Source organism: Homalodisca vitripennis, chromosome 2, assembly GCF_021130785.1.
Source record: "Homalodisca vitripennis isolate AUS2020 chromosome 2, UT_GWSS_2.1, whole genome shotgun sequence".
Classification (NCBI taxonomy): Eukaryota; Metazoa; Arthropoda; class Insecta; order Hemiptera; family Cicadellidae; genus Homalodisca; species Homalodisca vitripennis.
Genome location: NC_060208.1, coordinates 37,114,841 through 37,139,680, shown reverse-complemented (window position 1 = coordinate 37,139,680; position 24,840 = coordinate 37,114,841). Strand labels below are relative to the sequence as shown.

The 24,840-nt window shown below is 30.7% G+C and overlaps 1 protein-coding gene across 1 annotated transcript in view; it reads left to right on the top strand.

Moving 5' to 3' along the window:
- The window catches only part of LOC124355589 (glutamate receptor ionotropic, NMDA 2B-like), a 74,222-nt gene extending 52,850 nt beyond the window's left edge, over nucleotides 1–21,372 (top strand). The window contains 4 exon segments of the mRNA XM_046806750.1: nucleotides 3,228–3,301; nucleotides 3,303–3,344; nucleotides 16,939–16,991; nucleotides 21,318–21,372. Of these exon segments, the coding sequence (XP_046662706.1) occupies nucleotides 3,228–3,301; nucleotides 3,303–3,344; nucleotides 16,939–16,991; nucleotides 21,318–21,372 (224 nt within the window).
- Nucleotides 21,373–24,840: the final 3,468 nt, after the last annotated feature.

The window sequence follows — 24,840 nt, the reverse complement described above, 5'->3', positions numbered from 1 at the left end:
CCTATAGACTTGAAACTTTAAAAGAATCTTCGAATCTTCGCGAGAAAATAGGTTAATAAAATACTGGCAAGCAAACTATATACAATCTTATGACATTTTAAGAAATGATACCTTTATTCGTAGGTTTAAAGAAACATATAATCGACTGGAGTTAAAGTTTAAAATCGGTAAACAGTATTTTAATACAGCATACTCTTACGTTGTAGGACCCTTGCTAGCTTACCGAAACATTTATTATTTGAACACTGTTATAAACCTAACTAAAATAACAAAAATGTAATTTTTACCATGCGGCAGTTCATCTCGAGAAAGATTACATATGTAAGTCTTTACATTTTGCAAAAATGTCCACATCATCCACATAAACAAGAATTTATGAATTCTATAACGGTGCATTCCAATCAAAGAGCTGAGCCTGAATGAAGCTCACGCCCAAATTATGCTGACAAAATTGTTTATTTTTTCTGCGGAAGGTATAAAGATTACTTTTCCGTATGATTATCTGTCTATCTGTCTGCAGGATATCTCGAAAATACAATGTATTGTAGATTTAAAATTCTGAAAGCAAACCTCATCGTTAGCTTGTTACGTGGAACGTAACGTGACGTAATTCTACATTATTTAAAAATTGATTGCAAAAGTATAACAGGATTTTAAAATATAACAGAGAGAAAAACAGGATACAATATAATACAACATTTTGCAGTTGCAATTCCCAATGTAATTAATAAGATAAAAGTTTTGTTTACACTGGTTTATTTTAAACTATCAGGATATGTGAAGAGTATTGGATTTTACATATCAATTAATTAAGGAGTGTGATTAATAAGAGCACGCCAATATAAAAGTTGAGGATATTCAAATTATGTAATAGGTAAAGTATGAATATATCAGTGAGGACGCCTATCCAGACGTAATGTCCTGAGCGCCGGGTGAAGAGCTCGAGCCATAAAACCGTAATTTGCTGTGCGGTTTGAGCTGTCATACCGCAGATGTCGGTATAGACTCCGCTGAGCCACTCCCTCTTTGCCGCTAGGAACTGGGTCAAAAACTGAATCCTGCATTTGTACGTCCAGTATTTCAAATAAATCCGATGCATATCTCAGTACTTAACAATACTAATCACTAACTATTCTCATACTTAACATTTTCAATAAACGAATTATAGAAAAAATGGAATAAAATTAAAGTTAGAAATCCATACTATTTCATATGAATAAAAATTGTGTTTCTCTGTGTGCTTGTTTGTGTGTGTTTTTATAATCGATCACGTATAATCTACATTAGCAATTATACTAAAACTGTACACAGACAATTCTTGCGGTCCCTGATTAACATAAAGGTCAATTACTATTTCAAAAATACGTCCGGGATACGCCCTACTGGTTTTGGAAACTCCCTTTTGGCATATCCAGCAGATAGTTTAATTTTTTTTAACTCCTGTCAAAATTAAGGCTACTAAGTATAATAATTTATACACTTTAAATGTTTGCTGTTTAGCTGTTAAAATTAATTTACACTTTACATAATTTCTTGTTACATGTAGAAGCTTTTCTTTGTCTGTGGTTTTGATCAACTATAGTAAAAGGCTAGAAATCGTTGGATATGTTCAATAATTTATCATGATACAAATTTTAAAATTTCTCAGGGGGAATTTTAAAACAGAGTTTCACTCTACGAACTCAGAGCCCCATCTTTACACTCGTAATACTAAAACTAAAATATTATAAATAACATAATAGGAATAAACTTTTAACACTTTTATTTTTCTTAGACGATGTTACATTTCGGAATCATTGATTCCATCTTCAGGTACAAAAATAAGGTTAAGTTAATTATTAAAATAAATAATTAAAATCAATTTGGACATGTGTTTTTACTACCTTGGTGGCTAAATTTGTTGTATTTAATTTTATGTGAGATCATTGTATATTGTTTAAAAGTCTATCGAATAATAAATTTTTTGTGTTAGAAAGTCTTTGTCATTTAATAATATATTATGATTAATTTTGGCACTTTTGTAAATTTCAAAATGTTCTAAAGTAGATAATAAGCGACTTTTTTTTGCTTCTGTGTACTTATTGTACATCGTCTAAGAAAAAATAAAAGTTTAAAAGTGTTTAAAAGTTTTTCCTATTATGTTATTTATTATAAAACACTTTTCGAGGCTACATCTCTAACATAAAATCATATTATACTTTTAGATTTAGGTGATAATATAAAATTGGTTCTAAATTATTTTCTGTTGATTGTAATATAAAAAACATAGTTACAGTTTTTCATTAATTAAATATTCAGTACCCAAAAGTTTAAACTATGAAATAAAGACAATAAATAGAATTTAAACCTAGTAAGATGCCTACAATGGCATTAAAATAATAAATTAAATATATATTTTCCTTGAACACATATTCTTATTATTAACTTACTATTAAATTTATTATTTTTCTTAGGAAAATTTTAATAAAATAACTATTTCTTACTTACTTTCGTAAATTGTAATAAACGGAAATAATTTATTTGTATGTAGTTTATAGTTATATTATTTTAATACTTCTTCCGATTGAAATGAAAGAAAATAAAGCGCAATATTTTTAAAGGTAATTATGGCATAGTTATTGTATTATGATATCTTACAAATGTTTTTTCAGCATTTCATTTATTTATAGTTATTATTTTTCCCTTATAATATTCTTTCCATAAAATGAAAAATAGTAATTACTTGTTTTAGTACAGTAATGCTAACTTCAATATTGCCACAAATTGAAAAGAAAGGTATAAGAAATACAACGGAGCCATAAATAGGTCTCAATGTGGGGTTGGTTTAGTGAAAATCTTTAGTTTAGCTCCATTTCAAGTTCCGTTTTAGTGCAGGGTCTGAAATCTTATACTGGTACAGACTCGACTTCTGAAATCTGGAGAGTCTCAGACGTCTGAAGAGATCCAAAAAAGTCGGCGATGAAGATTTTCACAACGAATTGCGCATCGTTTCAATAGTAGAGATACTTAGATTACAAAATAAGTCTGTCCAGTTTAACCTAGAAGCCATCCATTGTATATAAACAAAAAGAGGTTGTTCTTATTGTCCTTCAATTTTCTCATTGTTAAATAACCCTTCCCTCCATAGCTACGTTATGTGGAGATTCACTAAATTTTCCAATTCTTTTGACTGAGTTTTACTATTATTTCATATATTTCTTAGTGAACAGTATTTATACATGTTTCAGAGCCATTCGACACGGCTTCCTGGATGCTGGTGGGTCTTGTCGCCATCCAAGCCGCGGCTTACACCATCTTTCTTCTTTGAGTGGCTCAGTCCGTCCGGATTTGACATGAAAGTTACGGTAAGTACTGAGTAATACATACTTATTACTATAATATAAGGTAGGAATATGCTACATTATGTGTTGCGTAACAAGCTTCTCTGAGGTTATATGCAAAATTTACAGTCTGTAGCTTATTTCTTTCTTGAGATGTCTAGTTAACAAATAGATAGACAGTCAATCATACAGGACAGAAGTTTGTATCTCCACGGCAGGTAAAATATGAAAGTGACAGCTGTTTACATCCTAGTAAGCTTACTAGGATTATTCAGTAATGCTTCAATGACACTCAGTCAAATTCAATTGTCGGGCATGCACCATCATAACTTATTCAAGTTTTATGTAGAAATGAAGTTTCATTCAATCTAATATCTACTGATGAATGCCTTACTACATGCTACTTTTTATGTTTCAAGTTAGGTTTCATGACAGTTTTCAAGTAATAATAGTTCCGGTAAGCTATGGGAAATTTGTGGTAACTGCCACACAAGAGTGCGCTGAAACAATTCTGATCACCTACGGTTTAACATTGGATTTCCGCTCTATTACTTTTTTTTTCTACGAAAAAAAGTACGTGGTAAAATCCAACATTAATTTTACTTTGATTATTAATTTATTATTCCGCTACTAATAATAATACTAATACTAATAATAATAAGTAATAGCTTACTGAATTGAATTCCACAAACCGCATCTCAAGGGAATTATTCTATCAGAAAATAGAGCATTTTTAGTATTGAAAATTTACTGATGTTCAGCAATGTAATTTTAACATGGTTCTTGCCACAAAATGTGTTACACTAATTTTTTAGCATTTTTTTAAATGTTCAATTAAATAAAACAAAAATTTTCATTTTAAGCTGGTTCTATTAGCACAAATTTGCCAGTTTTTATTACAGTACAATTATGGAAATACTTATGTTATTGATTTCTTATTACAAATAAAAAATAATGTATGCTGTTAGAAAAGTCTTACAACAAACGTTTTACCTGCATTTGGTGTCAAAGCAATTGTTCGAACTGTGTTCCTTCTACGGTTTGACAATGAGCCAATCTTGTGTAAAATGATTCGACAGAGTTGCCTAACATTTCTTCAGTTATCAAAGCAATCTCCTCTATAATCCTGTTTCTTAGGTCTTCCAAATTATGAGGCTTTCTTCTATAAACCATTGGATTTTTAAATGACCCCCATAGGAAATAATCGATTGGTGACAAATCCGGAGATCTTGGAGGCCATTCGATTTCTCCTCTTCGGCCAATCCATTTATGAGGAAAACCTTAAATCCAAATACTCTCTTACCTGTCTCCCATAATGGGGTGGAGCACCATCCTGCTGAAACCATACATTATCAAAGTATTCTCCTGATGCAATTTGAATAGCTGGGATTATTTCATTTTGGAGCATAATTGTAGTAAAGTTCGGCATTTAAATTTCCATTGATGAAAAAGGGTCCAACAATTTTTGTTACCTAAAAATTCCACACCATACGTTCAGTTTTTTGTGGTTGCTGTGAATGGGACTCAGTAATCCAATGTGGGTTTTCACTAGCCCAGTAACGGCAATTGTGCCTGTTAACATTGCCATTTAGGAAAAAAAGTTGCCTCATCAGAAAATAGTATGTTGGTCAGAAAATCTCTATTGTCATCACATTTGCGCATCACAAGTTCACAAAACTCAACTCTTCTGTCGTAATCATCCTCACTTAACTGTTGGACTAAATGAAACTTTAAATGGTTTGTATTTATTAATTTTCAAAATCTTACTCACAGGACATAGGGTGCATATCATGTTGCTGTGCAGCTTTTCTGAGCGATGTATGTGGGTCTTCAATAAATGTTTGCAAAACATCTAGTGCATGTTCTTCATCTGTTGCATATTGTATCCTACCCGACTTTGGCCGACTACGTACACTCCCTGTTCATTTCAAAAACGCTCAATAGTTTTGATATTGTTGAAACACTTATGGGATTCCTTTCTGGGAAAGTGTCATTAAACAAATTACAAAAAACTTCCCGATAAGATTCTTTGACGATCGCCATATCCTCGCATTCATCAACAGAGTAATTCGTTCTCTTTCAGACAATTCCATTAAAATGCCAAATAAAAACTGAACTACTGTAATTAGATAACTTGTTGACAGCAATGCTTCAGAGACACTGATTAACTCGACAGGAATGATATGACCTTTGTCCATTTGTAATTCCCAAGCTTAGACCTGTCTAGTGAAAGCTCCATGCTCAACAAACTGAAACCTGTAGACCAGATGATTAATAACACAATAATGTTTCTCATAGGCTAGTGACCTTTGTCTCTTTAAACCTTCCTGCTGACTGGAAAACACCAAGTACAGATTCATAAGTAATCAGAGAAAGTGACTCATAAGTTTTATTCATTGCAATAAAAACTAGTAAATTTGTACTAATTAAACCAGCTTAAAAATAAATTGTTTATTTTATTTTAATTGAACATTTTAAAAAATGCTAAAAAAATTAGTGTAACACATTTTGTGGCAAGAACCATGTTATAAAATTACATTGTTGAACATCAGTAAATTTTCAATACTAAAAATGCTCTATTTACTGATAGAATAATTCCTTTGAGATGCGGTTTTGTGGCACTCAATTCAGTAAGCTATTAATTTAAAATTATGTATCACAAGGTATAGGCTTCTATTAAGAATATTCACGATACCCTCGGCAGGACGTCCCCCGTTGGTGTGACATAACAAAACATTGTTCCAAAAAAGTAGATGCCCAATCTCTATCACGATTGTAAGAGGTTTCAAATTTATATTTAAATTATTAAAGGATATATTTGGGTTTCCAGACATAATATACACCCTGTATATATATATATATATATATATATATATATATATATATATATATATATATATATGTATATATATCATTACTTTAATTTTGGGGGGGGGGGGGGGTGGGGGGGGGGGGGGGTGGGGGGGGGGGGGGGTGGGGGGGGGGGGGGGTGGGGGGGGGGGGGGGTGGGGGGGGGGGGGGGTGGGTGCGGATAGTGATGTGCCACTCTTGAATATTAGTAGTATTGCCCAGATCTAAGTAAAATATCGGTTTTACTGCATGAGGTGTAGGTTCCGCTGCAAGCTATAAACCAGCTAGAAATAAACCTTTCGTATAGCTCTTTGATAAAAAATGTTTGCTTTAAAATCTTTTCAGGCAATTGCAAGAGTTTTAAAACTAAGTTGAGACCCTTATACTTTTTTAAATAAAAGTTATAAATTATCAAAACTTTAGTTCAACGTGATGGATTTTAGGAAATATAAATTATAAAAAAATCACTTCATTTTTTATAGATCACCTATTTTGTCATAAATAAACATATAAATGTCTATCAGAGAAGTCAATGTAAGAAAGTACCGTAAACTATGCGTTAAAAGTAGTTGAGTTTGTTTACCCATGCAAATTGTAACAAGAGCAGTCAGAGGAACACCGACTTTCCCATCAATCTGCAGAGAATCTATCGACAGTCAACCTTTCCCTTACTCACCTAATTAATAGAATTTCCTTAAATAGGACATACTTCCCGCATCAACGAAACGTAATGTGACATACTCATGAAATCCAAGTCTATTTCATCAGTTCAATCCAATATCTGTAATATTTTAGAATAATATTAGTGTAAATAAAATGTAAGAAATTTTGCCATGTACATACATCATTGAGCTTGACAGGTAACAGAGGAGAAAGGTGCGCTAAGAGCATTTCCTTCAAACACGTCATACTTGTCAAACTGAATAGATTCACCTGCAGAATATTGCTTCCTCTTCGTTACAAAAGTCGATACTTTAAAAAAATTATTCATCGCTTTGGGGTTGCAAAGTCACCATTAGCTGAGGAATATTATTTGATTAAATATTGGTAAAAGGTTTTAGTCACTATTAACTTACTTTTTTATTTATGTAATCGTGCACATCTCAGCCATATATTCGCCACCACTTTATACGTATCAAAGTTTGTCTGAATGTTGGAATTTCAGAGTTTTGAGCGACCATTTTGACAATCCCACTAACCATATAATTATAATAATAATGAAGTAATAATATTAATGATTTATTGTAGTATAACAACACTACATTGTATTGCCACCGCCATGTATTTAACACTTAATTAGCCCTAATTTAATCATTCGTACTACAGCCACATTTATTTAAAATCATATTTCTATTTTTAATGAATGTTCTTTAGGAAGAAATACTAAATATGAAGCATAACAAATACGCTGTGTTGATTTCTAAATAACCGGATATTCATTAAGGGCTGCAGGTATTTTCTGACGAGGACCGAAGGAATGGAACTCCTGGAAGTTAAAAAATGGGGTCCTCAAGCAATTTTTATACTATTTATACTGGTTAAAGCGGGAATATAGAACATGAATACCCAACAATACCTAGGCTTTTAGGCAGATTTTTAACACTAAGAAACCACTTCAATCATCATCTTTTTCAGTAAAATGGTTACATTTTACGGTACTATTCTTGATATCACATTTCCGCTCTTAGACGTCCGTTAGATAGTCCAGATGTAGGTAACCTCAGTTTTATTTTTCCAGTTTGTATCCTACAGAACAGTTTCAAACCTGAGGAAAATTACATCTTACCAAAGTAATTAAAACTTCATAGATAACATGTTAGGTTTCATTCTATTACAATTAATGCCTTAAAAAATTATGAAAATTGCGAGATTAAAGTATGATATGAGTTGATAAATACTGTTTTTTATTTACCTTAGATCACTTTGCTATAACAATGACATTTTTTCTTATAACAAGGTTGGACAAGTATACAAACTGAGAACGTGACAAGCATACCAACAACGCTTTTAGCTCGACACTTTCTCTCTCCAGCCTTGGTAGTCGTTACGGAGAATTCTCAATATCCATTTCCATATCATTCCATATGTAAAGTTATTCTCATTGAACTGTTTTGGGTTAAGTATTCTAAGTTTTTTATACCATTGATGATTATTTTTAAAACTTAAACTTGTGTAAAGTATTCAATCAAAATTTATTAAGATTTGATTTCAAGAGCTTAAACCAAACTATTTCCTGTTTTAGCGAATTAACGTTAAATTATGAGTGTTGGACCGGTTTCCATCTCTAGAATACATTTTAGAGTAACAATTTGTTATCCATTTATTTATTCAGAATAGGAAGAATTGTTTTTGATTTAATAACATTATTACACTGACTGGGTCAAATAGTCAAAGATAATTTTATGAGTCGTGTTCTAATAAACGTTCATTTGTAGTACTTAAAAATCTAAAAGTATCTAAAAAAGTTACTTACTTCAAGGGAAGTGGCGAATTAAAATGAGAATATTAATTTAAATTTATAGATCATTTTAAATTGATCGATTTTCAATTTTTGTATTGTAAAAAAATCGATTCAAAAAAATTGATGCAGATTAATCCAGAAATTAATTAGTTCCTGTTTTAAAAATATTACAAATGCGTAATCCAGATAAAGCTTAAGTTTAATTTAGTATAACGAAAAAGGTAACCATCTAAACATACTTTCAAAAAGAGTATTATGATATTTTATAAGTAAACTGGGCATATCGTAACGTTTTTAGTAGGCCCTAATCATCTTCAATGTAGAAATACTCGAAACTTGAAATTCATGTACTTCTCAAGTATCCTTGAAAAGAAATAAAGTAAATAAGATAGTATTCCAAAGGCAATGATGATGGTTGTTACTCCGTATATATGGTTATCACTATTTTACTGAAATAACATTAAAAGCTGCTGAATTGTTAATAACCTTTCCCTGACCTACAGGAACCGGAGGATATAAGAAATTGTGTCTCTCAATCCAGACAAATGTGGCTTACTGCCTAAATGCCTTAAGAAAGTCATCCTTTATGTTATGGGGATGTTTTTGCTCAAGGATGACAGCCAAAAACAATACCGCACGTTCAGTCTTTTACGAAAAGAATTATCGTTAGAATTTTTGAAATATGAATATTGCCTACATTAAGTTTTTTGTTTTAAACCTGAATCTTACAAGTTATTCTGGGTAATTTCAATGTATTGCGTATTAAAAAAGCTTATTATGGTAGGGGAAAATACCAAGAGACTTAATAAACTTATTGATTGTAAAAGATCCCTCAACGATAAAGAGCATCATAATCTAAACTAGAACTTCTGACCCAAAAACACGATTAAGGTTGTTATTCCATTGTTGTTCACAAGGGGACTATTTTTTGGTTCTGGTACTGATCCTTGAAAGTCCATAGTTCTTTCACTGTGTACTAGTTACGTCGCTTTGTCTTGCATTTATGATCTGTAGAAAAGCAATATGATGCTAGAAACCTATATGTTCTTATACTAAATATGTTCACACTTTTCTTAGATTACTTTTGAACCTTCATATTTAGAAGATTCACGAGGAATTCGGTTGCTATCTGTCACCTCTATTCATCCCTTATTTAATATTCAGCCATTCATCTTAAAACAGTAATAATCAATTTATTGAAAATGTTTTTTATCTAACTTAAAATATGTACTTTTTTTGAAAATCCTTTTGAAAAAGACAAAACAAATTTTAAAGATACAAAATTATTAATTCAGTCAAAACAGGCTACTTGCTGAAAACAGGTGTCATAAATAAATGTTTTGCAACCATGAAAAACATCCTCATCCCAAATTTATTATTTCACTAAGTTATTTAAAACAGTATTAAGTATTCATGCAAAAGATTTTGGAAATTTTATATTAATGTACCTCTGAAGAAAACAATTTTATAAAAAATTGTGTATGTGTTTTGGCAATAAATGTCATTATAATCCCTGCCGTGTTATATTTCACTGGAAAGGTCATAAAATGCTGCAAATTAACACCCCTTGCAGAGTAGGTGAGCTCCTTGAGCGATTTCAGAAACGTCTGATCACGTCTCTATTGTGAGTTTTTAAAACTATACGTAAGTGTATTTATGAAACGGTTTGAGATAAAAACTCACTATGAGTGTATTAAAAATTTAGACAAATACATCTAAAATGGTGAGGTAAATTGTGTGTTGATTTAACATGGAATGGCCATTACGTTTGTGAACGTATGTATATAAAAACAGCTCAATGTATAGCTTATAAATCTATCTAGCGTGTTGTAAATCTATAAGAATATATTTTTCATTAATATACTTGTTGTTATAGTATCGATGTCCTAAAAACAACTTTACTGTGGAGCTATCTGTTGAGTGTAAGTTACACTAAGCCCTCTGGAGCGCTGAACCCTGCTGCCCACAATAATTTGAAGGCTGATTCCAATCGGAAAATTCACTTTCCCAAATGTGATTTCCCGTCGGAATCGATATCACAAAATCATTTTCGAAATTCCTCGCTGTGATAAATTTTCTTCTTGCAAGATGACTGAAGAAATAAATCAATATTTATGTTGTAGCTTTTAATAACTGTATAATACATTATATATACATCCACGATGTATCGTGGAACAATATGTTTATAGTCACAACAGCTATCATGTAGACTATTGAGAATGCTTTTAAAGCTTAAATAATTATATCTGAATTTATCTCATATGGTGTGATAAACTGCTACAAGTTTATAAAATTAAGATCAGCGGGGGGGTCTATTAACTCGTACTGTCTTTAGTGTGCGAGTCAGTTTAAATTAAAAGTATTATAAATAGTTTGAATTGTAGAATAAATAGTTTACATTTTGTTGTGTTGTGTGGGTGTGTGTATTTTAAGATAAGGTTTTAAGTATTAATACAAGTTTTTTTTTGAAAATACATACAAGCTAATCCATTATTAAGGGAATAACTATCAATTCACTTATTTATTGCTCACATATAGTCCTATTATTTACATGTAATTACGATACAACGTAATATGTTTGTTGCCAAGTCTAAGTATATCCAATTTTCACGGCGGCGCACTATAAAATATAAAATTCATTTTTATTTCATGGAGATTATGTTAAACAAAATACTCAGTTAAGGGAGTTAACATTCGGGGGCCTACCTGAAGGAAGGTATAGAGGACACGTTTCTCTAATGACCTGACTAATGAATATTCATTAGAACTAAACTAGATTACGGAATAGTGAGTTTGGATCTCAGGATATTTTTATGTGTACTATCAGATATGCCATATTATTTACTTGTGTATTAATTTACATTGAAAAATGGTAAAAATTAAAAATATTAAAATATAACTATGGTTGTTTTAGACGCTATTATTCCCCCGACTTATTAAATTTTTGAACATCCCTTTCTGATTAACGCACAGCACGATACATATTTAAATATTATCAGGTCTACAGCTGATACATTTTTTTAACTTCATAATGATACGAGTTTTATAGCTTAAACTTAACTGTACAGCTGTCTGTATAGAACAAATATGTTTACATTTAGTATTAGCGAATTCCTGTGAATCTTTTACAACCTGAATAGTACACAGTGTATAAGAACTTTATTTTTATGCTGAAATAAAACACTCGCGAATGAAATAATGTGGAAGTGTTTGCTTTAGAACATATAAGTCGATGAGAGTGTCACCAATCCTGATTTATCGACTCTATTACAATAATGTTAAGTTTACATGTAAAAGTATATTTTTAGTAATACCGATATAAAGTTAAATAAAAAGTTTATTTAAAAAATGTTGCTTTATGTTAAAAAGATCTAGCAATGAGACCAGTCAATTCCACGTTCACAATAAATCAACAAACAATGGTAGAATGGAGCAAATTAAACGAATGTCAGTATCACATCCTGTGTTCTCCGCAATAATTTACAGCCTGCTACTAGGCTAAACTGGTGACAGCTGCTGAAACGGGAGACACCTTAATTAATTCTGACCAAGTTCTACAGTTTCATATTTAAATCAGATTAAATTTCACCAATGCTAAAGTAGCAATGACAATAGGAAATAAAAGTGAAAGGCAAATTCGAAATTTAAATCAAATTCTGACAGCTTATTATCATGACTGTAAAAAGAATTGGGACAAGGATTTGTACCATGTGCAAATGGCCCTAAATTCTTGTCACAATGAAAGCATAAAGTCGTCCTGCATTTGAATTAATGTTCAGTTTCAAAGCAAATGATGGTTTGTCACTAAAAATGGCAAATTAAAGATATTTGTGATGAAAAATGGAGCAAAGATAAGAATGCAAAGATGGTTGAAGCTATTCAAAATTTAAAAAGACAAAATGAGCTGAATTCGAGAAGAAACCGATACAACCGAAATCACAGGCAATTAAAAATGTATGATGTAGTCTATTGTAGAATTAACAAATCAGCGATAATAAGCTAGATCTGAAATATGAGGGACCATTCAGAATAATTTCAATTATTAGCTCCAACTCATATGTAGTTTCAGAATTTAAAAGAATTGAATGAGTTCCGTAGAATACACTTGCAGGATGTGAAACCCACTGGGGAAAGAAGAATGCATGTTTAAAATATAACAAAACAAAATAATTACCGAGGGGTAAATAATTTGAATTACAAAAAAAAAATGTTTTAAAAAGGAACTGATTAAAAAATTATGACGAATTAAATTAGTTGTAAGAATGAAGAAAAACTATATTAGATGTACGCTGTATGTATGTATGTTTGATTTGAGAAATTTCAGTGACAAGGAAGGTTCAATTAAAATATATTGAACAATTGAGGAAATTCTACAGCCCTGTTAAATTGTAAATATTAACTTGAATTGTAATCTTGTAAAAATGTATTTTAAAACATGAAGAAACCTCAAGAGGAATAAAAAGTTTATAATTTGGATAAAAGGGCACAGGTGAAGTAAACAGTTGCGATAAACTACATGGTTTGGGAGATATTAAAACAATTCAGTATTTATTTTTCTGAATAAATGCACAAATCCGAAACTCAATGGACCGTAATTAATGTTATTAACATGTGTTATTTATGTTTGTATGTAAATTAATAACTAACACGAATGTTGGAATATTAAATTTAAACCTGTTAGTCTGATAAAATGTATCCCAAGGAAGAGGGGGAACAAAAAAAAAGACTGTTATGTCTATGATAAACAATGGTATAGGGTAAAAATAATAAAATAAGAACTGACACCCCCGTCTGGGGATATGTTTTAATTCTATATGAAGCTGCGTCAACCAGTGAATGGGCGAGCCAAGGACACACAGTCGTGCAGGGCGAAGGTTCCAAGGACGACCCAACTGATAACAGACCGGACCTGCAATAAACATCCCAGAACAACAATCACCGTCTTCCTCGTTCGGACCCATTGTGAAGGATTATCTGGATGGACTATCTTTGTGGTAGGACTTAGAATTGTAAAAAGGTAGGTGGCAATTGGACTCTTAATTATTTGCCATAAGTTTTAGGTCAAGGGTTTTCTATTGGGGAACTTAATTGTTTAAATTTTCAAAAACAATCTGATAATGTATGGACTCTTTTAAAAAGTATTTATAATAATTAACGCTTGGTTAAAATAACTTGACAACTAGTATGCTGCCTCTTCTTACAACTATTTATCAAAAATAAAATTAAAACAAATATTATAAATAAAAAAAAGGTTTTGTAGATTTTATGATGCATGTTAAGGCTAGGTGGAAATACAATTTCTAAAGGATGTGAGATAAATTCTTAGAGTTTAAGTATAAAACTTGGCAGATACCAAGCGCTTTAAGGGGGTGTGTGTATACCAATTACATGGTATAATTTAAATAAAAATAAAAATTTAATAAATAAAATTTCAAATTAAAAATATTAGCAAAAAAAGGACAAAAATCTTATTTTAGAATTGTAAATGGATAGGGAATAAAAAGGGTAAATTTATATTGTAATCCAGCGGCAGGCACAAACGCGCTTGGAATCTGGTCTAGACCTGACTTGATGGCAGTGAATGCTAAACAATAGTTTACAAGTGGACTCAATCTTTTGTTAGGGGGCGAACCTGCGTTGAGAGAGATTTAAACAGGCCTGCAGGAACAGGAGCGTAGTCGGTGCAGGCCGAGAAACCACGCTCTGCTACCATTCCGAGTTGAGAAGCGATAGAGTAAAGTCTTTTAGTGCGAGTTTAAAACTAGTGTCGGGCGTAGGATCCGTCGGTATAAATTATTTTAATACCGAACTCCAAGACCTTCACGACCAAAGAGCTAAGTACTTTTGACTGAATTATTAAAATTTTCTAAATTTGAAATTTGCAAAATTAAGAAGTGAATTTAATTTGAAATTGGAATTGAAACTTTGAAATTAACGATCCAATTCTGTTGAGTGAGGACTATAATATATATAAATTGTAAAGGAGTAATGTATTTTAAGTCGAACGTAAAATTTCATTGAAATTAAAGGGATTGTAGTAAAAATTAAGAGCTGCAGGTGCTGCACCATATCCTGTAGGAACTTGTGAAAAATTCCTGTTGAGAACTGTTTAGTTTGTTTGAGAATTTTATTTGAAAGAAGTTTATAATTTTTATTTTATTAGTTTTGAGAAGAAGCCTATTAATTTATTTCATTCAAATTTATTCAAGAATATTATTTTTACTTATAATTTTATTACACACGTATTTAGAGGACAATGAGCCCATATTAAATTGAAAGTGCCATGCCAAAGGAAGTAGTAATTTTAACCTGTTGTTCAAAATCATTGATTTGGTGGAATACAAGGTTAATAATTGACATTTGAATTGATTTAATAAACCTGAATATAAAAAAGGTGCAGTTTTTAATTCCGTACCAGTATCTACTTAAATCTTATGTGTTCGAGACTATTTAGGGTCATCATAATAAAAACAAAAAATTTTGTATATTAACATTCAGTATAAATGTCAAATACGGTAAATATTTGCAATTTATATTTTGCTTACAAGTAATCAATATTCAACAACAAAACCTAATGAAAATGTCCAATATCAATATATACAAATAAATCAGTTTTTATTGTTTCTGTCATTTGAATGACTTGATTCAGTTTCTGATTTGAGTTAAAAAAATTCCATTTCCCTTTATGTAACCTTATCCTGTTACTAGATCTATAACAATCAAACAGAAACGCTCCAATAAGATTATTGATAATTTCTATTAAATATTTCCTCTAATTTACAAGACATCATTCTATTTTTAGTAATACCTCAAACAACAGGCAATACATAGTAATAAGAGTTAAATATCGAGACCAATTTTATGTTTAGTTTTCTAATTTCTATCAGTATAATTTTTCATTTCAATTTTGCTTTACAATATTTTACGATATCATTGCCTTTAATTTGTCATTGCTTTTATAAATTACTACTTATTACAGCTTCTCATATACAGTATATTCGTATTTAATTTTTTTTAAAGAAGTCATATCTTCAAGAAACCATCTACATGGGGTGAAACTATTATTAAATATGACATAGCTCTACACGTCATAAATAAATGCATACACACTTCAATCGTTTTAAAACAACTTTTATTGAAATTTAACGGTCTTCAATGAATATTATTTTATTCCCTGAGTTGAACAAACCGTTACCTAACTAAAACACTATCGTAAGTAACAACGTAGTTTTCGTTTAATGAAAGATATAAAGTTTAATGCTTGAACCTTTTCATTGCCAAGCTCGGACACAATTGGATTATATAATCTCAGGTGCCACTACCAGAAGACAGCCTTGTCTTCGTTGGTCAGTAAATATTTCTCAACAGTTTTCACAAATGCTTTAACAGCTGTTTGGCTAACGTAGCATATAAGTGTGCTATGAGTATGATTCGTTTAGGTATGTAAGCCTGGCTGGTTTTGTATGTTTTATTGCATACTGGCTATGTTTTGGAATTTTAAAGAAAGGGTATAGTATTAAAATGCATAACGATAAACACAAATGTTTTATGTTGGCTAACAACCACTCTTTTTCTTAATGTCTAAAGAAAATAGTAACGTATTTAATACTAAGGTTTAAACACAGATTTTCAGATTATACGAATTAATTATAAATATCAGGCATATTAACACTTCCGCTACCAAAAGATAGTTTGTTTTATATCATTGTATAACATAAGATTTAATTGCTCAATTATTATATATAATGCAATAGGCAGGTAATTTTATGGAAAAACATGAGATCATAAATATTCATGATTCTTAAAATATTTGACTTGACAGTTAATATGTTCAGTTTTGTTAATATGTTACCTAATAATTGTACTATTTTCATCTTTGATAATAGACAAAGTTAATTTCTCTGTTAATAATTTACAAATAATTTGTTTTATAAGTCAAATGGTTTATAGGAAGCCAAAATCGTATTTGATATAACGTATAGATTAGTTAAAATCGTGTAAATCGTATGTGAATAGCTAGTATGTATTTATTACTTGTTTTTTTGTTTCTTTAAAATTACAACTAAAGATATGAAAACTCATCCTACGATTTTTGAAAGCCTGTTATTGTGGAAATGGTGGTATTTATAATCTAGCGTGACGATAAAGAAATTTGAGTAATATTTTTGTACTCTTTAGAGCTAAGTAAAAATTCAGGGGTTGCGTGTTGGCGGGAGTATAATAATGATGTTAGCTGTTATCTCATGCAGCAGATTGCATAGTAGATGTAAATATAACTGACGCAATAATGCATACATTTTGTTACAGCAAGAAACTGAACCCTCCCTCTACCTGGAACCAAAGAGAGAGGGGGTTCTAAGGTAAAAATTTAAAAAAAATCATAAAAACCCCCCTTTTGCTTTTTTGTATGCCATTCTGGTAGGTGTACCAAATAAATAGTTATGTTAGAAAAAAATTAAAACTTTTCTGATTTCTTGGTTTACATAATTAACCCTTCTTTTATGTTTTTAACAAAGAATTATCCATTACTGGTATAAAACAGAACTTGATTTATAACTTTTAAATTGACTTAGTATAAAAAATTACTCTTTCTTAAGACAATCTTATATTTCCAACAATAATTATATGAAAATTTAAAACAAATTTGTAAAAAAAATTGTGTAGGTTGAAAAACCAAAGGACTAACCAATTTACAATAATATATATACGATAATATAGTTACGAGCAATAATCCTTCTAGTGACAACAGTCAAAATTTGTACATTTAAAAAACTTATCGTACACTCAAAGGTCAAAGATCTAAGCAATTACAAGATATTGCAAAAAAGACAAAAACATTACTGGTAATAACCCTAAGAGTGATACATAAAAAGGAATTTGATCATTTAATTTTTTCTAACAAAATTTGGAAATTGCGAAACAGAAAAAAATTACAAATAACTGAAACAATTAATGATAAGTCATAAGGCAGATAAATAAATAATCATAGGTCCGGACATATACTTAGACTACAAAGAAAAATAAATTAAACAATTTTGGTAGGATAACATAGGAAGAAAAACAAATTTGGTGGTTTACGCATTCAGCCCTCATAACTACCTACAGGCACAAGGGTTACAGGTAGACCACACAGGAATACAATTCCGCTAGAGCCAGATGTGACTTTGTCAGCTCTTAATTTAAACTAAAGGACTGATAACCCTGCCTCAGTACCCTCAAAAAATAAACAAGTACATACTACGTACAACTTATACATATAATCATAGGCCTAAGCTCCATAGCTACTTTCTGTTTATCTGTTACAAATTAGGCTACATTCCTTAAAAGTTACTCTCTTCACTCCCCGGATATACTTTACCCAAAATATCTTCAAAAATTATAGAAAATATGTATAAATTTGTCTCTAGTTTACAACTTTGCTCATCCTCTATTGTAGCGGAAGTCCATGCCAAGGGAGACACGCAATGGTACCTAGACGTTGGTACCGGAAGTACGGGGGCCACGGGGCCCGAGACACTATAACAGAGTATACATATCTGTAGGTAAAGTTAGCGAAATTCAAAATGTAACAGTTGTTACAGAACTGTTTCTGGGCCCAAACTGCAGAAAAGTAAGCTAATGTAATTACAAGACAAATTTTGTTCGAAACTTACTCAACACAGCTAAAATATGTGAATTAAAATTAATATCTTTAAATGAAAGTAAGTTTAATGTTTAAATATTTTTAACACAGTAAAAAGTTTAACTAATCTCAAACCAATCTGTGGTATTCAAAACATAACGAAATATGTGTAACAGATTTAAATGAAAGAAGCCTAGATATTTAGAAACCATTTCTAAAAAGAGCATTGAGTATTAAAATGTTTAATGAGTACCAAAATTTTTAACTTTTCTCAGGTTGGATAATTAATTGGCCAATATGCTATTAAACAAATAATCAAGAAGGAGGGAAGGCAAGAGTAAACATGTCTGCAACAACTGATAGTTAAGATAAATTTATATACGTTTGAACACTTTAGGACTACTATAATGCAATTCCAATAAATAAAGAAACATACACCAGCCTGTTAATTTTAGAGACTTAATCTAAAGCTTGTAGAATGATATGGTGCTAGTTATTTCTTGATTTATATTTGAGATCAAAGTTTTCAACAAGTTTTAAAGTTCACCATCTTGACATTTTCAATCAATTCAGAGCGTCCTAAGAGCTTGTTGAATATATATGTACACAGAACCTTCAACAAAGTTTGGTTGGAAGCTTTTAAGAAATACGGTAGTTATCGTGTTCTGGAGCTTGAGTGTAAGGTCATACATTTTTATGTTTTGTACATTAGTTTGCTGTATCTTCCTCATTATATCTAGAGTTCGTGATTAGAGATGGTATTTAAACAATATCCCTGAAAAGATGTTGAAATGATATTGATTAACAATGCCTTCATTTCTGACAGAAAATAGAAAATAAGAGTTATTTTAGCTTAAATTTAATACACACAGCTAATAAGTAGAAATAATAAAATTTATTGTTTTCTGTAAGAAATGTTTTTTTTCAGTAACGGTGTAACGTACTTATTTCTTGGATATAATTTTTAAAAGGGCCATTCTTCTATAATTTGCATTTATAGATAGATTTGCTCAGTTAATGTACGATTCAATAAATTCATAGCTCATGATGTAAGTACAAACAATTGGTTGCACAATGTAACATTGAACTTGTGATTAATCACGCCAGTTAATAATCGTACGGGAAGTTTAACGCAATGACTGCAACTAACTCAATTACGCACGCAACCTGCATATAGCATTGTAGTCAGCATATCGGCAGAATATTTAGGTGAATACGATAATGATTTCAGAACTTAGTATCGTTACAATATCAGGTTGTTTATAAGAGAGTTTTAACCTAGATGTACCTAAACAACAATAACTACTAGGTACGAGTTTACCAAGTGAAATTTTAATCAACCACCGAAATAAAAATATAAACTTTAATTAAATAGAGCTATTTTTTATAAATACTTTTTAAATAATTTATTATCACTTTTATATTATATATCTAAACTCTAAAATAAGTCTAAAGTTGGTATAGGACTATATTATTCGCTTATAGCTTAGATGAGTTCGTAAGCCAGTCTCAACTAATTAAAAGTGCTATTTTGGAACCCGTCACAATTTTGCGATAATTTAAATTAAAAACCCTCTAACGTAGATTCAAAAACACATGTTTAAAAAACAACATTTTAAGCATTTATGGACAAAATGTACCTTCAGATTTTAAATTGACAGCCGTTTAAAGTATTGGAAAGAAATGTTTATGTTATAGTTATTTTTAAAGGTCATTTACGGGTCTCAAGATGACTAGCGTAAGTATTGATATCTATGATAAGAACGATGTTCTTAAAACAATGCCATAAAATTAGGATATTTTATTAGTTTTCATGATTTGTAAGTACCTTATTTAGATTTAAATAAAACAGAAATACGGTAAAACATGTATATTATGTTTATTACGAAGAAGAAATATTATTGAATGTTTATGAGTGGTTAATGTGATATACATATATGTAATTAATTGCATTGTTTTAGATTCGGAGTATGTAAATAGAAAAAACTAAATTCATTGAGTTCGAACATTTTCATTAGAGAGTTGCTGTCATCGCTTAGATCATACTTTAAATGAAACTTGTTTTTCGTTTAAGAACATATTTAATCTTTCAAACACTCAAACAGTATAGATGAATACATGCAGTAGTAATTGCATGCCATTAAAACGGAATATAAATTTGAAACAGATATTACGAAAAACAAAATTTTACGTATAGGTAACGTGGAAATATGGAATAACATTTAGATCTATTTGATATGAAACCAATGTACTGTATAGAGTATAAACTTAAATAATACACGTAATCAAGAAAACTGTTAAAACGATTTAAACAACTGTTTTAAATAAACGTTTAAAGCTTTAATGGTTGGATACTATTAAAAAAGGAATATGGAAACAGAAGAATATGTCAAGAAAAATAAAATTATAAGCAATGGAGAATGTAGAGATATGGAATAAAATATAGATTCATTTTATATTGAAGCCAATGTACTGTAAGGACTGTAAAATACATTAATGTGGAAGGTAATATTAGCGCCATTACCTCTAAACGTTCCCTCGCGTACAATGCTGATAATAGAACATTGATATTGGGTCCGGGCTATAGTAGTACAACAGCTGTACCAATTGTGCAGTTATTGTAAGCGGATTATCGTATTTGGTAATTTCACTAACATAAATTGGTAAAATAATTAATAAACATCGTTATATTTATGGTATTTACTGGTTAAGCAATTATTAAATGGGTCATGGTTAATACTATATTAATGAATGAGAATACCTGGTTTATTTATGTACGGGAAGGAAAGGAAATGTAAATCCAGCACTAATGTCACCTGAATGCTTATCTTACTTTCGATAAGTTTATATTTAAAAACCGTTAACTAATCTCTTTTGTTCATGTAAAGTAAACTTATGGTTGAAATATAATATCGCCTTATTTATAATTTAATATATCAAGTTATTCTTATTCATTTTCCAAAATTATTTTCGAAAGTCCTAACAGTGTTTTTTTCTGTTAATTTAGAACAATAAGCTGAATAACCACTAATTGCACTAAAAGCACCTTTGGGTTTGCTTCCAGAGTGACAGGATCCTCCAACAGTCATTCCCACTCCAACAGTCATCCTCCACAGTAGCCTAGACATATCGATCTACTCTTCCACCCAAATATCTAGATATTTGCGGTTAGTGGTGTGCCACTCTTGAATATTAGTAGTATTGCCCAAATCTAAGTAAAATATCGGTTTTACTGCATCAGGTGTAGGTTCCGCTGCAAGCTATAAACCAGCTAGAAATAAACCTGTCGTTTAGCCCTTTGATTAAAAATGTTTGCTTTAAATCTTTTAAGGCAATTGCAAGAGTTTAAACTAAGTTGAGACCCTTATACTTTTTTAAATAAAAGATATAAATTATCAAAACAAGATGGACAACCGCACAACTTTAGGTCAACGTGATGGATTTTAGGAAAATATCGATTATAAACAAATCACTTAATTTTTTTTAGATCACCTATTTTGCCATAAATAAACATATAAATCTCTATCAGAGAAGTCAATGTAAGAAAGTAACGCAAACTATGCGTTAAAAGTAGTTGAGTTTGTTACCATGCAAATTGTAACAAGAGCAGTCAGACAAAGGAACACCGACTTTCCCATCAATCTGCAGAGAATCTATCGACAGTCAATCTTTCCCTTACACTTACCACACTCATTAACAGAATTTCCTTAAATAGGATACACTTCCCGCATCAACGAAACGTAATGTGACATAATCATGAAATCCAAGTCTATTTCATCAGCTCATCCACTATCTGTAATATTTTAGAATAATATTAGTGTAAATAAATGTAAGAAATTTTGCCATGTACATACATCATTGAGCTTGACAGGTAACAGAGGAGAAAGGTGCGTTAAGAGCATTTCCTCCAAACACGTCATACTTGTCAAACTGAATAGATTCACCTCAGATTATTTAAGCAGAATATTGCTTCCTCTTCGTTACAAACGTCGATACTTTAAAAACTATTCATCGCTTTGGGGTTGCAAAGTCACCATTAGCTGAGGAATATTATTTGATTAAATATTGGTAAAACTTTTTAGTCACTATTAACTTAATTTTTATTTATGAAATCGTGCACATCTCAGCCATATATTCGCCGCCACTTTATACGTATCAAAGTTTGTCTGAATGTTGGAATTTCAGAGTTTTGAGCGACCATTTTGACAATCCCACTAACCAGATAATTATATAATGATTTATTGTAGTATAACAACACTACATTGTATTGCCACCGCCATGTTTTTAACACTTAATTAGCCCTATTTTAATCATTCGTACTGCAGCCACGTTTATTTAAATTCATATTTCTATTTTAATGAATGTTCTTTAGGAAGAAATACTAAAATATGAAACATAAAAAATACGCTGTGTTGATTTATAAATAACATGATATACATTAAGGGCTGCAGGTATTTTCTGACGAGGACCAAAGGAATGGAACTCCTGGAAGTTAAAAAATGGGGTCCTCAGCAATTTTATACTATTACTATTTATACTGGTTAAAGCGGGAATAGAGAACATGAATACCAAAAATACCTAGGCTTTTAGGCAGATTTTAACACTAAGAAACCACTTCAATTATCATCTTTTCAGTAAAATGTTACATTTTACGTCTCCATTCTTGGTATCACATTTCCGCTCTTAGACGTCCGTGAGATAGTCCAGATGTAGGTAAGCTCAGTTTTATTTTTCCAGTTTGTATCTTACAGAACAGTTGCAAACCTGAGGAAAATTACATCTTACCAAAGTAATTGAAACTTCATAGATAACATGTTAGGTTTCATTCAATTACAATTAATGCCTTAAAAAATTATGAAAATTGCGAGATTAAAGTATGATATGAGTTGATAAATACTGTTTTTTATTTACCTTAGATCACTTTGCTATAACAATGACATTTTTCTTATAACAAGGTTGGACAAGTATACAAACTGAGAACGTGACAAGCATACCAATAACGCTTTTAGCTCGACACTTTCTCTCTCCAGCCTTGGTAGTCGTTACGGAGAATTCTCAATATCCATTCCATATGTAAAGTTATTCTCATTAAACTGTTTTGGCTTAATTATTTTAAATTTTTTATACCATTAATAATTATTTTTAAAACTTAAACTTGTGTAAAATATTCAATCAAATTTATTAAGATTTGATTTCAAGAGCGTAAACCAAACTATTTCCTGCTTTAGCGAATTAACGTTAAATAATGAGTGTTGGACCGGTTTCCATCTCTAGAATACATTTTAGAGTAAAAATTTGTTATCAATTTATTTATTCAGAATAGGAAGAATTGTTTTGATTTATATCATTATTACACTGACTGGGTCAATAGTCAAAGATAATTTTATGAGTTGTGTTCTAATAAACGTTCATTTGTAGTACTTAAAAATCCTAAAAAGTTACTTACTTCAAGTGAGTGGCGAATTAAAATGAGAATATTAATTTAAATTTATAGATCATTATTAATTGATCGATTTTCAATTTTTGTATTGTAAAGAAATCGATTAAAAAATTGATGCAGATTAATCCAGAAATTAATTAGTTCCTAATTTAAAATATTAAAAATGCGTAATCCAGATAAAGCTTAAACTTAATTTAGTATAACGAAAAAGGTAACCATCTAAACATACTTTCAAAAAGAGTATTATGATATTTTATAAGTAAATTGGCATATCGTAACGTTTTAGTAGACCTAATCATCTTCAATGTAGAAATACTCGAAACTTGCAATCCATGTACTTCTCAAGTATCCTTGAAAAGAAATCAAGTCAAATGAGACATTATTCCAAAGGTAATAATGATGTTTGTTATTCCGTATATATGGTTATCACTATTTTACTGATACAACATTAAAAGCTGCTGAATTGTTAATAACCTTTCCCTGACCTGCAGGAACCGGAGGATATAAGAAATTATGCCTCTCAATCCAGACAAATGTGGCTTACTGTCTAAATGCCTTAAGAAAGTCATCCTTTATGTTATGTGGGATACCGCACGTTCAGTCTTTTACGAAAAGAATTATCGTTAGAATTTTTGAAATATGAATATTGCCTACATTAAGTTTTGGTTTTAAAACCTGAATCTTACAAGTTATTCTGGGTAATTTCAATGTATTGCGTATTAAAAAAGCTTATTGTGGTAGGGGAAAGTACCAAGAGACTTAATAACTTATTGATTGTAAAAGATCCCTCGACACTAAAGACCAACATAATCTAAACAAGAACTTCTGACCCAAAAACACACGATTAAGGTTGTATTCCATTTTTGTTCACAAGGGACTACTTTTGGTTCTGGTACTGATCCTTGAAAGTCTATAGTCCCTCACTGTGCACTACTTACGTCGCTTTGTCTTGCATTTATGATCTGTAGAAAACAATATGATGCTAGAAACCTATCTTCTTATACTAAATATGTTTCCACTTTTCTTCGGTTACTTTTGAACCTTCAAAATTAGAAGATTCACGAGGAATTTGGTTGCTATCTGTCACCTCTATTCATATCCTATTTATATTCAGCCATTCATCTTAAAACAGTAATAATCATTTATT